At 42.0% G+C, this 12,841-nt stretch overlaps 1 protein-coding gene across 4 annotated transcripts in view; it reads left to right on the plus strand.

Annotated features, from left to right (window-relative positions):
• Nucleotides 1-8,507, plus strand: part of PAX2 (paired box 2) — an 82,996-nt gene extending 74,489 nt beyond the window's left edge. For 2 of the 4 annotated variants that reach the window (XM_054276656.1, XM_054276654.1), the window contains exons 8-10: nucleotides 432-533; nucleotides 6,374-6,460; nucleotides 8,367-8,443. In XM_054276656.1, coding sequence (XP_054132631.1) covers nucleotides 432-533; nucleotides 6,374-6,460; nucleotides 8,367-8,443 — 266 coding nt within the window. Of the gene's footprint in view, nucleotides 1-431; nucleotides 534-6,373; nucleotides 6,461-8,366 lie in introns of all 4 variants that reach the window. The other 2 variants (XM_054276652.1, XM_054276655.1) reach the window with 2 other exon arrangements.
• Nucleotides 8,508-12,841: the final 4,334 nt, after the last annotated feature.

The raw sequence follows: 12,841 nt of genomic DNA on the forward strand, positions 1-12,841 counted from the left end.
CAGGCACAGAAAACTCTTGGATCACTTCCCAGTGCCTTGCACATTGATCATGCCCTAAAGCAACATCACCACAGTTTTGGAACCGCATCCACTGCATATAGGCAGGACCTCAGCTACTCTGGCAATGAATATGCTGCCACTCTCTGTGCAGATCAAGGCCATTTTGATTTAGTTAAAATAGATCCAAAATCAAACCAAATTCTTTTGAGCCTCATCAAAGCTAAGTTTTTACATCCATCCTTACAGTGTGAGATCAAAAGTGCCCCAATCTTCACCCAAAATTTTCAGTGAGCAGACAGAACTCATGTAAGAGAAGGCTGTGCAGCAGTTGCCTATCAAGTCATGTGACAGTGGGACAAGAGATGATACCAAATCTTTCAATATTGATCTTATCTGTATTGATCACCTGTCCTGATTCTCTCCCTTTCCAGGTCGTGATATGGCAAGCACCACCTTGCCTGGCTACCCACCCCATGTTCCCCCAACTGGACAAGGCAGCTACCCAACATCAACTCTTGCAGGAATGGTTCCTGGTAAGTCAGCTGCCAGCCCTCAGTAATGGTGCACACATGTCTGAACGCTTACCAGCATTGTGAGAGCTTTCACAGCTGGCTTGGCTATTGCTTTGCTGACATGAAGAGCTATTCTTTTCATAAAGAAACCATCAGGAGCCTATAACCAATGTAGCTAACAACTCTTTTTGTAATGTATCTCTTTCCCCCTAGTAACTGATTCACGGCTGCTATGGGCAGCTAGCTAGCTATAACCTGTGGCAATTAATTGGTAATTAATTAACCCTAGTATTCATTAACTAATGTAATTATTTTCCAATGACCCATGCAGATTATTATGTACTGCTCATGGCTCAAGATACTCACCTATCCACTAACTAAGGGTGACAACTCACCTTTTGTCTAAATCCATGGCCATCAAGATGAAAATTATCAATGGCAATTTAATACCTGCAGTATTTGAAGACCTACTGTCTATATAGCCTAAACTTACTAAGAACTCAGAAATTATTAACAGCATTTCATGAGAAACTAACTATTCACTCTTAGCTACCAACTACCTAACCACCTCCTGTTTGTAAAATAGTGCCTCCAGTCCAGGAAATTACCAACCTAATCCTACACCCAAAGACAAACTTTCTTTGATACCCCATGCTTTGGAGAAATACCTTATCTCAGCATTTGGATTCTCCCACTCTTTCAAAGAAGAGAGAACCATTTACTCTAGGACAATTGAGGAGTTTATTACCTCAGGCTCTATTACCCACTCTCCTCTGATGACAGTTGTCCTCAGTAGATAAATGAAGAGGCAGGATTTTTCTCAGACATGGTAGTTCCGAACTCAGAACTCATCTGCCACTGATTTCTGCTTTTCATGGCCCATGGTTGTGAGTTGTGATGATTAAGGGGCAGGTACACAGCCATTCTGCAGCCTCTGCTTCTGAAGGGATGAGTCCAGAACTAAAGCAGCAACAAGTTGAGGGCAGAAAGCTCTTAAACTATCATATGATTTGCCAGGCCTTACGAGTGGAAAGCCTAACTTAACTCTGACCCAGACCTCAGAACAGATAGCTAAATGAACATTAACATCAGTGAGGACAATGAAAATATAACTCTTAGGAAATGTTTTCAGGTCAAAGTCTTAACATCTTAGAGTGACAAATCATAGAACTGCCTGAGTTGAAAGACACCTTAAAGGTCACCTAGTTCCAACCACCCTGTCATCGGTGGACATCTTTAGGGGATGTGCAAAGCCCCATCCAGCCTGACCTTAAACACTTCCAGGGACTGGGTATCCACAACTACTCTGGGCAACCTATTCTGGTGGCAAATTTTAGGGATGTCCTACACTAAATTATTCAGGAAGGATTCATTATCCAGAATCAGACATGCACTAAGACAACATAAGATCAATTAACACCCCACACACAACTCCCCCCATTAACAGTAGGTAAATTCAGTTGACAATATTTAGATCATTTCTGGTCAAAACTTATAGGAGGTCACAGCATATGGAAATTATTAATAATATCAAAATGGCTGGCTCTTTGAGTAGAAACTGTTCAGTGATTACTATGTAAGTTTAGTGTCGTCATTACAAGGATGATACTGACTCCTAAACTGGGACATAATTTTTAAGACCACTAATATCAGGGGTCACTTATCCAAGAATAAGGTATTTCAGCTCCTTGATGTGGAGGCTGCATATGAGATAGTAGTGTCCCCAAAAAAAAGGCAACCCAGAAATATTCCCCAAAACAAAATGAATAGAATTATACAGAAAAAAAAAAAGATAAGTTATACTTCAAAGTTAAAAAAAATTATTCTGGTCAAATGGATATCTTCACATTAAATCTGATGTCAACATTTAATCAGAGGGAGTTTTTCCAGTGGCCTGCTTGGGCATCCTGCAGTAGTTACTGCATATTTCAACAGAGCATCAGGTTCTGACTGTTTCAGTCATACCCCACTGGTCAGACCCAGCCAGGAAGCCCTTTTCTTCCTGTTTTCTGGTGTGACTGAAGCCAACAAGATGGAGATAAAGAGGCTTCCTGGGAAGAAACAGAAGATTTTCCTTTAATGGGTCACTCTGCAGACCTCTGCAGCCACTACTTTGTGTCAGGGGCAAACAGGGGAAATATGGGGAAGGGTGTAAGAGTAGAGCAAGTATGTATTGGTACTTTCTTGAAAGATCTCCAAGCCTCCATGTTGCAGCTAAGAAATATTTTAAGCCAGACTTCTTTCTATTTAATATTAAACCCTTGATAGGTTTTCCATCTACAAATGTAAAAAATATCTCCTGAGCCCATATAAGCCTTTAACATGCACAGAAACCTTTTGCAAAAAGTTCTATAGCTAAACTACATATTTTGTGAAAACTATATCCCTTATTTTTTCTGAGCCTGCCACCTGCTAGGCTCACTTCATGCCTCATCATTTCTGTATTAGAAGACTAAACCATTAAGATTTAAATACAGATGCCAAGAAATAGTGTTAGTAAAGATTCCCTGAGCACAGATTGCACAGAATACAGGCCTCCTGAGATCAATCCTCTGTGCTGACTTGCAACCTCTGTTAGGAGCCCAGTTTGAACAATCCAATACAATGATGCTAATGGTTTGTTATGTACCCTCAGGCCAAGAAAGTTCAGAAGCCAGTGCTTTAACTACACTGGAAACAAGAAGCCAGCAAGATGACTACTCAAGAAGTATCTTTAAGAAAGCCACTAACATGCAAACAAACCTATTGTTCAGATGTGAGAAAACATAGGAAAGAGGCTCTGTCCTCTTTTAACAAAGGTGCAGAGCTAAACACACAACTGTTCAGAAATCAGATTTCTAACCCATTCAAAATTCTGATTCCTTGATATTTGCTTTCATCTTGCATTGGTATGAGGAGTCAGAACCCTGCAACAGTTCAGTTTGCAAACATCAGGATGAAACATTTCAATAACATCAACTTGTTCTAGATGTCAAGGCATATTAAAATAATGAAAGAATTGAAAGGAAATTAAATTAAATAAGAAAGGCAAAATGAAACAAAACAAGAAAGTTGAAACATAACACTTTGTTTCAATTTGCAATAACTTCAGAACTTTTCTTTCCAAAACTCTATTGAAGCTGACAAGCTTTAGCAAGACATTTCCATTTCAATGAGACAGCATTTTCCAATGGAAAACTGTTTCTGAGAAGATTGCTTAACCAGTGCTAATCAAAGCTGCTATTTTCTACCCATGACAACCTTTCACTAGACTTCTACTCACATAGTTAGAGAAAACCTTGTCTCCTGTAGCACTGCATTCATGCAGCATGGCCAACAAATGCAAATGTCTCTGAGGTTTATGCAGATGACAAGATACATATCCCTGCATTTGCCCTTCCTGTAACTTCAGGTCCCAGGCTGTAAACATGGATGAAGGCCAGTGGTCCTGAGCACACACTTGGAAAAGCAGGGGTTAGTCACTCACAGACAGATCAATCAGGTATTGGGCTACACTTAACCTACACATCTGAGAGAAGTTTCCCACAAAGGTAACAGAATACCTTTGATTCCTGTCTCAATTCTTCCTCTTTCCCAGAAAGGACATCAAGTTTCTGCGAACTGTTTTAGTGCAGTCAGCATCCACTGCAGGAACTGAAGTTTACACAGAGCAGTGCAGAGCCTGCAGAGGGCTGGGGACGGCAGCGGCAGGGAGTCGTTAAACAGAATCCAATGTTGATGAGGAAATTACACTTGTTTCATTAGTGATCGGGGAAGGCGATAGCTCAGTTCCTCTTGGTCACAGTTGAGCTCAAAAGCTCATTATCCTGCTGCATGCATGCTTTCACTCCTCGTCAATAAACACTGTTTCCAGTGGCTGCCCTCCCTCCTCCCCACGCTCCATAGCTGTGGCTCTTTCTCCTGTGCTTAACCCATGCTTTAGCAACCCTATAAACAGTTTAGTGTGTCAGCTCAGCAGGGAGTGAGAGAAAAGTCTTGAAATATCAGAACAATTTCTCTCCATACAGTAAAGTTATGTCATATGAAACACTTCAAAAGCAGAAATTCTCATAAGAATAGTTTTTTTCTCCTTCTTTGGGAAGCAAACCAATTCCAGTATACTTCAGAGATAAGTCAATTCAGTAGAGAAAAATCTGGACTGCGCATTGCACGGCCATCTTCACAGGTTTCACCTATTCCTTCCTAGCTAGTTGCCAATTTTCCATGCAGGATGTTTCTAGCTATGGAATTATGCTGAGTTATCATCACTAAAACAGTAGTCAGCAAGATCTCTCACAGAAAATGAGGTTTTATACTGAAACTAAATGCTCCTGTGACTAAAATATCTTTGGATTATTATTTCGTTTGATTCATACTCAGTTTTGCACTGAGTACTTTGGTTATCACCCTGAGTACCTCTAAAAACCTTGCTGGAAAGATTCTCTTCAAGTTTAAAGCAGTGCAAATCCCCTAACTTGAACAGACTTCATTTCCACCATCTGAGAATCTGTGGTTTTGGCTTTAATACTCCAGTGAGAGGAGATTTGCAGAGATCATGCCATAATTAATTGACATTCTTTGGTAATTGTATCACAGGCATCCATCCCATCTTGCATTACCTTCTTTTCCTCTTCCATGCTATCTAGCAGGAACTGCCAGGTGCTTCTCAAACACTTCTGTTTGAACAATTCCACCTCTGCCTTCAGGCAGACCAGAAGCTAATACCTACAGTATTCTAAGCACATAAGGCCTTTCAGATGGCCTTAATTGTCCACAGTTTGTTGATACTACATTAAATTGAGCTTATGATCAGATCATGTCATGATTTTCCATAATAGAAGCATACATGTTTAAGTTTGGAGATTTGTTTATTTTGAATGCAGCACCAGACCCTTTCAGTTACCAAATACCCTGCACAGCCTTCTAAGAAACAGGGAGACTCAACTCCTTCTGCACAATAAAACTGAATGTTTTAGAAGACTCTGCACCATTCAGATCTTGGTTCAGAGCGTTACTAGGTCACAAAATTTGGAAGTATTTTGGTTTGGGCCCATTTTCCTAATGTGAAAAGGGGAGCTGTAGCACAACTTGTCTTTCAGATTCAGCACAGTACCCAAAGTGCTAATCATTAGAAAAACATTTTCCAGAGCTAGAATGCAGGAAGCTTTCTCTATAATTCACTAACTAAGCATAAAAGAGAGGTTAATCATGTATGAATCACTTTTCTGACTAATACCATCATCCAGAGTAAGAAAGAAAGTGATTCATGTGTTTTCCATTTTGTTTTGTATCTAAGCACAGCCAACTCAGAACATTTCCAAAAATGAATGATACTCTTCTTCACAATTATGCCATCACCCTCAGTATCCTAATAAAAAAAAAATTAGCAATACATATTGCTATCAACAGCACTGCTAGCTCCAAAGAGTTTCTTGTGAGCTTGTCCCATTAACCTTCCATGCCTGCTGTCTCGATGCTACTGGAGAACCTTCAATGTTATTGATAAGAAAGCTGATAATTAAGTGCATAAAAACTTGCATATGCAGTCCTACTGCAGTTTGAGAATTGGAAGACAGAAGGCAATGAAAAAAAAAAAGGAAAAAAGCCACCCCACTTAAATAATTTATTTGTATTATTGAATTTGAACTGATTTCTTGATTGTGAAGATGTCAGTTTTGTGATGCTTAATGGTATGGGTAAGCAACTTTGCACTGAACAGGCACAGCAGTGCCTTGAAGGGAAGAGTTCCAGTTAGACAAGGAAGCTACATGCTCCAGTTTTCCTGCTGGCAAATGCATTCAGCATGAACGCTGGTCTGATGGAACAGCAGACATTAATCTTTATTGCTTACTGCATTTCACACCTTCCTTGGTTTCTTCCAGGGAGCGAGTTCTCAGGGAATCCCTACAGCCACCCTCAGTACACGACCTACAACGAGGCCTGGCGGTTCAGCAACCCTGCATTACTAAGTGAGTACCTCTTTCCCACAGCACGCCCCCAGCCTCGCGCTCCTTCTGTTTGTCTCTTTGTTTTCTTTTCTTTGTTCTCTTTGGGTTCTTTGTTTGTTTGTTTGTTTCTGAAGAGGGGTTTCAAGTATTTGGGCAGGTGAAAGGCCTTTTTCCTCACTCTCCAGTCCAGTTTGACATGGGTATATACCTCATGCATATTTCGTACTAGTTCTGAAGTGGATTCCTCTTTCATGAGACAGTTCAGAACTCGAGTTCTGGCTCTGGCTTCTCCATGGGCTGCATCCACACTTACATCAACAAATTATATCAAAAGGTAAATTTAGGTTCTGCTACTCTTAAGCCACAACCAGCATACTTTCAAGGCCTGGTTAAAAATTCAGATAAGGTTTCACTCCTCTCCCAGGCTAAATCCAGAGTCAATTCCTAGGAAATCTTTAAATCTCATAGAATTTCTTCCTACTGGACAAAGTTGGACTAATGTCTAGAGCAGGAGACAGGCTGCATCACAAGATTTATAATAGTCAGTAGAGTTCCCATGCAGGGATATATATCCATCTCCAGTCACTGATATGCTCAGAAATAGTCAAGGGTTTTTTCAGAAGGGAAAAAAATTCCTATAAGACATTAGCTTCTAATACAACATTTCTTTGCAGGGGAATAGGAAGATATTTACTATATGTAAAATAAATCAGTTGTGATTATTACCTATGTATTTACTGAGGTTTAACAACTGGATAATAGATGCACATTTTATTCCAGTGCCGTTAAACTTCAGTAAATGTGATCTTAATAATCAATCACTATGTAACACACATTCGATAACCATCTAAAGATCTTCCATGCCAATTGTGACCCCAATCCCAATTAATAAAACACTGTAATTTTGTTTCTTTTCTCCCCTACTGGTTTTAAAGTCACTTTGTCAGGTGCACTCAGAACATCTGGCCCTGACACTTTCTTTGTGGCTATGGGTGAGGTGTGCCATATTGTGCTGCAGTGTTTGTTGTGGCTTAACCCCAGGCATTAGCCAAGCCCCATGCAGCCACCCATTCACTCTCCCACCAGGAGGATCAGGGAGAGAATTGGAAGGATAAAAACTAGAATATTCCTGGGCTGAGACAGTTTAAAAGCAAAAGCCACACACACAAGCAAAGCGAAACAAGGAATGAATTCACTCCTTCCCATGGGCAGGCATCTCCAGGAGAGCAGAGCCCCATTATGCACAATGGTTACTTGGGAAGACAGACAGTGTCACTCCAAACATCTCTCCTTCCTCCTTCCTTCCCCGCTTTCACATAGTGACCAGGATATTTTCTGGTCTGGAATATCCCTTTGGCCAGTTCAGGTCATCTGTCCCAGCTGTCTCTCTTTCCTTCCCATGCATCCCCAGACTCCTCACTGGTGTGGCAGCAGGAGAAGCAAAAAAGCCTTGGCTCTATGTGAGCCCTGCTCAGCAATAGCAAAAACATCTCTGTACTATCAACCCTGTGCTCAGCACAAATCCAAAACACAGCCCCTTACCAGCCACTGTGGAGAAAACTAACTCTACCCCAGCCAAAACCTGCACAAATGCTCGTGGGCTAATTCATTGATTGTCAGAGGATGCAAAAAGATCTCCTTCCCGTAGAGGGGTGTCCTATCCAGAGGCCACCATAGCATCTATCGCCTGAAGTATGGCCCTCAGTTGGCTTCCACTTACTGCCTTTCGCTAATCCCATTAGGAGCTCAGTCTCCAAGTTCTTCTTTTGGTTCTTTTGCTTTTCTTTCTACCTTTCTTTTTGTTTTCAGTTGTCCTTAATTTCTTTTCTTAGTTTGATTGTTTCTGTTTTTTGTTTCGTTTTGGTTTTTTTTTTGTTTACTGTTTGTCCTTTCAACCAGTCCATTCTTCTCCTGTGTTAACTTTCAGGTTCCCCTTATTATTATAGTGCCACATCCCGGGGCTCCGCACCTCCCACTGCTGCCGCTGCCTATGACCGCCACTAGTTACCATGGAAACCACATGAAACTGCAGGGCGACAGCTTAGGCCTCCACATTGTACCTGTCTGATCACCTCCCTCCATCCCTGGGAAGGGTGAAGAGACCTTCTCCGTTCCTCCCCACAGTCCAGTTCCTTCCTCTTCGCCACGAAGGCGCCAGACCGAGCGCTCACCACACGAGACTGAGACCCCCTCATTCCCCCTGCCCTCCGCCCCCACGGAAACAGCCTGCGGCCAAGTGGCTTCCCCTGCAGGAGCCCTCCAACACCCCTGGGTAAAGCTCAGCCATGCCAAGTCCCCTCAGCTTCCAGGACTCCAGGGGCACTGGGAAGCAATGCAGCTGGCAACCATTGCCTTACAGGACCCCTTTCTGGGAGCAGTAAGGGCCAGGGAAGCAGGGGAGAACGTCGCTTGTGAAACACTGTTCCCCAAAGATCTACTCTTCTGTGGTGGACTCTTTATGTAACCTGTGATGCTCACCCTCTTTCCTTGGACAGAGGGAACAGTCTGGCTAGAGCAAAGATGGCAGCACCTGGCCCATCTGGCAAATGAAGAAAGGACCAAGTAAAGATCTGCACCCCATGAGGGGTTCTCTGTGCACCTCATCCCCACTTTCCAGCATGGATTCCCCCAGAGTTGGCTGCACCTCATGGGTGGTGACTTTGCAGGCCAGAGTTGGGAGGAACCTCACACATACACCCACAATTTCTGTGACACACAATCAGCTCAGACAGGAGGATGGAGCAACATTTACAAACAAACCGACGAAATGAAGAAATATATAAATAGATATATAAATATAACTGTGTTTTTATGCTTTGTCATGAAGGTCTGTAAAAAGGAACAAAAAAATCCCCAATTTTCTAAAAAACCCAAGCAAACAAAACCAACAAAAAAACCAAAATAATAATTAAAAAACCCTACAAAAATAAAACTCCAAGTCCCATCCCTCCCCACCACCTGAATGGCAGACAGAGTTCCTCTGACGTTTGATGCTCCTCTTTCACTCTAGGGTTTTGTTTCCTTTCTGTTTTGCACTACAATGGGATGATGGTATTGGAGAGGATTGGATGCCAGCTCCACCCGGTCGCCTCCTCCTCCCCCTCCTTTCCCAAATCCTGTCTCTGGGGAGCAGTATGGACAAGTCACATCTGACAAAGTTACCAAATGCATCAGTCGACAAAAAAAAAAAAGCACTCTGAGGCAACAAACGTTTTCCATGTCACTGGTTGGCAAACAAAGAAAACAAGCCCAGCTGCGCTCTCACTGCGCTGAGTGGTGGAAAGTGTGGGGCTTCATGTGGGCCCATCTGATTGCCCTCTGGACAGCTGAGACTGAGATGGACAAATTCAGGATTGGCTGGGATAATTGCTTGGTTCCCTTGTCCTTAGCCTTCAGTCCTTTTACCTTAAACTCTGTACCTGTAATGACTTCAATTCACCCGCATCTCAACTTTTGCAATTTTAGATATGCCCAACACCCATTCTCCAGATCTCCACTGCTGGTGACAACCATGTCATTATCTGTGCCCAACACCTAATTTTCTAACCATTACAGCCCTGCTATATGGGCCCCCCCTTTGATTCCCCACCCATCTGCTCATACATCTACTAATTTATAGGCCTCCATTCAAATCCATATGCTTGCATCCTACCAGCCAGACCCAATATACAGTCCTATCTTTTCATCTTCAATCCTGTATTGTGCACCCTAATATCTACCCCTTATCCCAAATGCTCACCTGATGATTCTCAAGGGATTCTCTGCTCATTTTGGTTCACAACTGATGGACAAACACTGTTCTGCAAAGGCTGAATGTCAATAGAAATGCTTATTATCCTGTATTGTCAGCAAACTCATAAACTGTTCCTTGCACTGACACTTCCTTAAAATTACTCAAAGAAAACATGAAGGCAGCTATAGCCTGTCCCCAGGGCACCAAGTCTGCCAAAGCAGATCCTTGTTGTTTTAGAGAGGTTTCAGATAAAACTCATGGGCTATTGTCCATGGACAAAGACAGGATTGAGAATAAAACCCCCAAAGGGCATAAAAGTGAATGGTGGAGCAATCTCTACAGCCAACATCATGTATAAAATCCAAAGTTCCAAGCCTCTGAGGAGATGTGGTAGTGGACTTGGTATTCTGTCTCCAAGTTTAACCTGTATGTATGAAATCCACCTTCAGTAAACAGCTGTGTTGATCCCAAAGGCCCCTTTCACTTAACTTTTTCAGCCGCTGCATGGCTTTAGCTGATTATAGGTCTGTGTCTTCTTTAATGGGGTGCCCAAATGAATAAGGGTGTTTGGGGGGACATTTACATGGAAGATATAGAGCTAAAATCTGTTCCTGTACAGAATAAAATCCAAGAGGTTACTTCTGATCTATTAAAAGTGTCATTCTGCACATCTTACCTCTGAGTAACCTGCTTCATATAGCGGAGTGATTACACTATCACCACAACCAGAATTTGGCCTGTTGTCTGATCTTACTCTGTGAGAGAAGAAAATTCTGTTCAATTTCTAAACAAATGCTTTCACCACTCCTTCTGTTTTCCTTCACAGACACCAGATAGATGCTGAACCCTGTTAGAATGGTCTCTCTTTTAGTCTCTCAGTACAACCTCTGCTCTACTTGTGCACCATACAGATTCACTCAGGAGGTAGTGCACAGGCAAGAAACCCCAGGATCAGCAAAGAGAAGCTCCTGAGGAAGCTAGAGAAAAGGAGTGTCACAACTCACACTTGGCCACCTGCAGCCCAGGGCCCAGGTTGAGAGAAGCCAGAAGCTCAGAAATGCTTATTTTTCTAATGGTGTTTCACTAAACTTGTGGACATGAGCTAGAGTCTGAAAGCAGAATTTAGTTGTCTCACTCATGGCTGGCTTGATTTGACTCTTGGAAGGCCAAATCTATTGCTGGTTTAACTCCACTGGTAAAAGAGGATTTCCACCAGGCATTGGATTGGTCTGGAAAGTTCATAAGTACAGCATGTAGTTTGACCAGGAAAATACAAAGAAAAGCAGAATTATGCAAAGGACTGGGCAGTCTAATCCTCTTCCACCACCATCTGTAGACCCTCATGCGAATGTACTGAATTACATTTGCCAAAGAGTTCCTTGTGTTGGTTGTTTTGATTTACAGTCGGTGGATGCATTGTAAAGCAGTATTATAGCCCAAGTCTAGTAGCTGACATGGGGATTTATGTGGTGATATTATGCAGAAGAAAACCATCAATATTCATCTAGATTCCATTAGACTGGACTATGCAGGAAACGCAAAAATTCTACCAATTATTTAATATTATGTTATTTGCAAAAAACAATTGCTGCTTTGTAGGAAGATAATGTGTGTAATGTGAAGGCAATTCCTCTTGTATATAAGTTCATCTCCATCTTCATCATGGTAGTTATTAAAACAGCCTCGTCTCATCCTGTAGATAAGGAACACGCTGTGTGTACTGTGCAAGTCTCGTTGTGCTCACTGAAAACAAAACAATGTGTTCAATAAAGCACAGCACAAATCCAGAACTTGAGGGAACAGCCAAACCTTGTAAGGACCCTTTCCTCAACAGGCCAACAGCTGCTTTGCTATAGGTGGGGGGTTTTAATTATTTTCCTTTTAAAAATGTTACAGGAAAAAGAACAAGGATTGGAGGAAGAAATCATTATGCAAAATCCAGTGAAGCCTATAACACAAACCTCTCCTCCATTCTGCTGTCTCTTACCTTTCTCACATTTCTTTCTCATACTCTCTTTCCAATCAATTTCTATCCCTCTCTTTTATTATTTCTCATTCCCAATGCGCTTTTCTATCCAGGGAGAGAAGAGCATTACTGATATGAGAACAGGTTTCCGGGATCTCAAACATCCTAGTTCTCCTTGTGGGTCTAGAAAACCTTTGTCAACTCCAATTTCCCCAAACACCTCAATTCCAACACTGTCAAATGGGAATAACAACAGTTTCTAGTTCACAGGGGGATTGCACAGCTGAATTAATTAGCACTGGCACAGTGCTTTGAGATTCTGGATAGAAAATTCTATCAAAATTTTAAGCATTATTGTGAATAATAATTAATGTTTCCATGACATTTCTGTTTTTCTTTTTCACACAAATCATTCTTTGTTTCTTTATTCTTCTTCTTTAGCTCTCCCTTCACTTCTTTTTTCTCAGGTCATTCTTAGTTCTGTTGCTATGTTTGGTTTCGCTAATGGACCAAGCAGAAATGTTGTGAGACTGGGTCTCCTCCGTCTCTACTCGATCGTGGGGGAAGAATCTCACAAAATCTCAAATGCTGTGCTTGGCTGGAAACAACAGGGACCATGGCATTCCAAACTGGGCAGTACCCTTGAGTCCTGCCCTCTGAAGCTCTCATCCCTTTGGCCCAAAGGGATGTGGGGAGGATTGCA

This window comes from Melozone crissalis, unplaced genomic scaffold (genome assembly GCF_028551555.1).
Source record: "Melozone crissalis strain CALT ecotype California unplaced genomic scaffold, PUWL_Pcris_2 ptg000019l_1, whole genome shotgun sequence".
NCBI classification, from domain to species: Eukaryota; Metazoa; Chordata; class Aves; order Passeriformes; family Passerellidae; genus Melozone; species Melozone crissalis.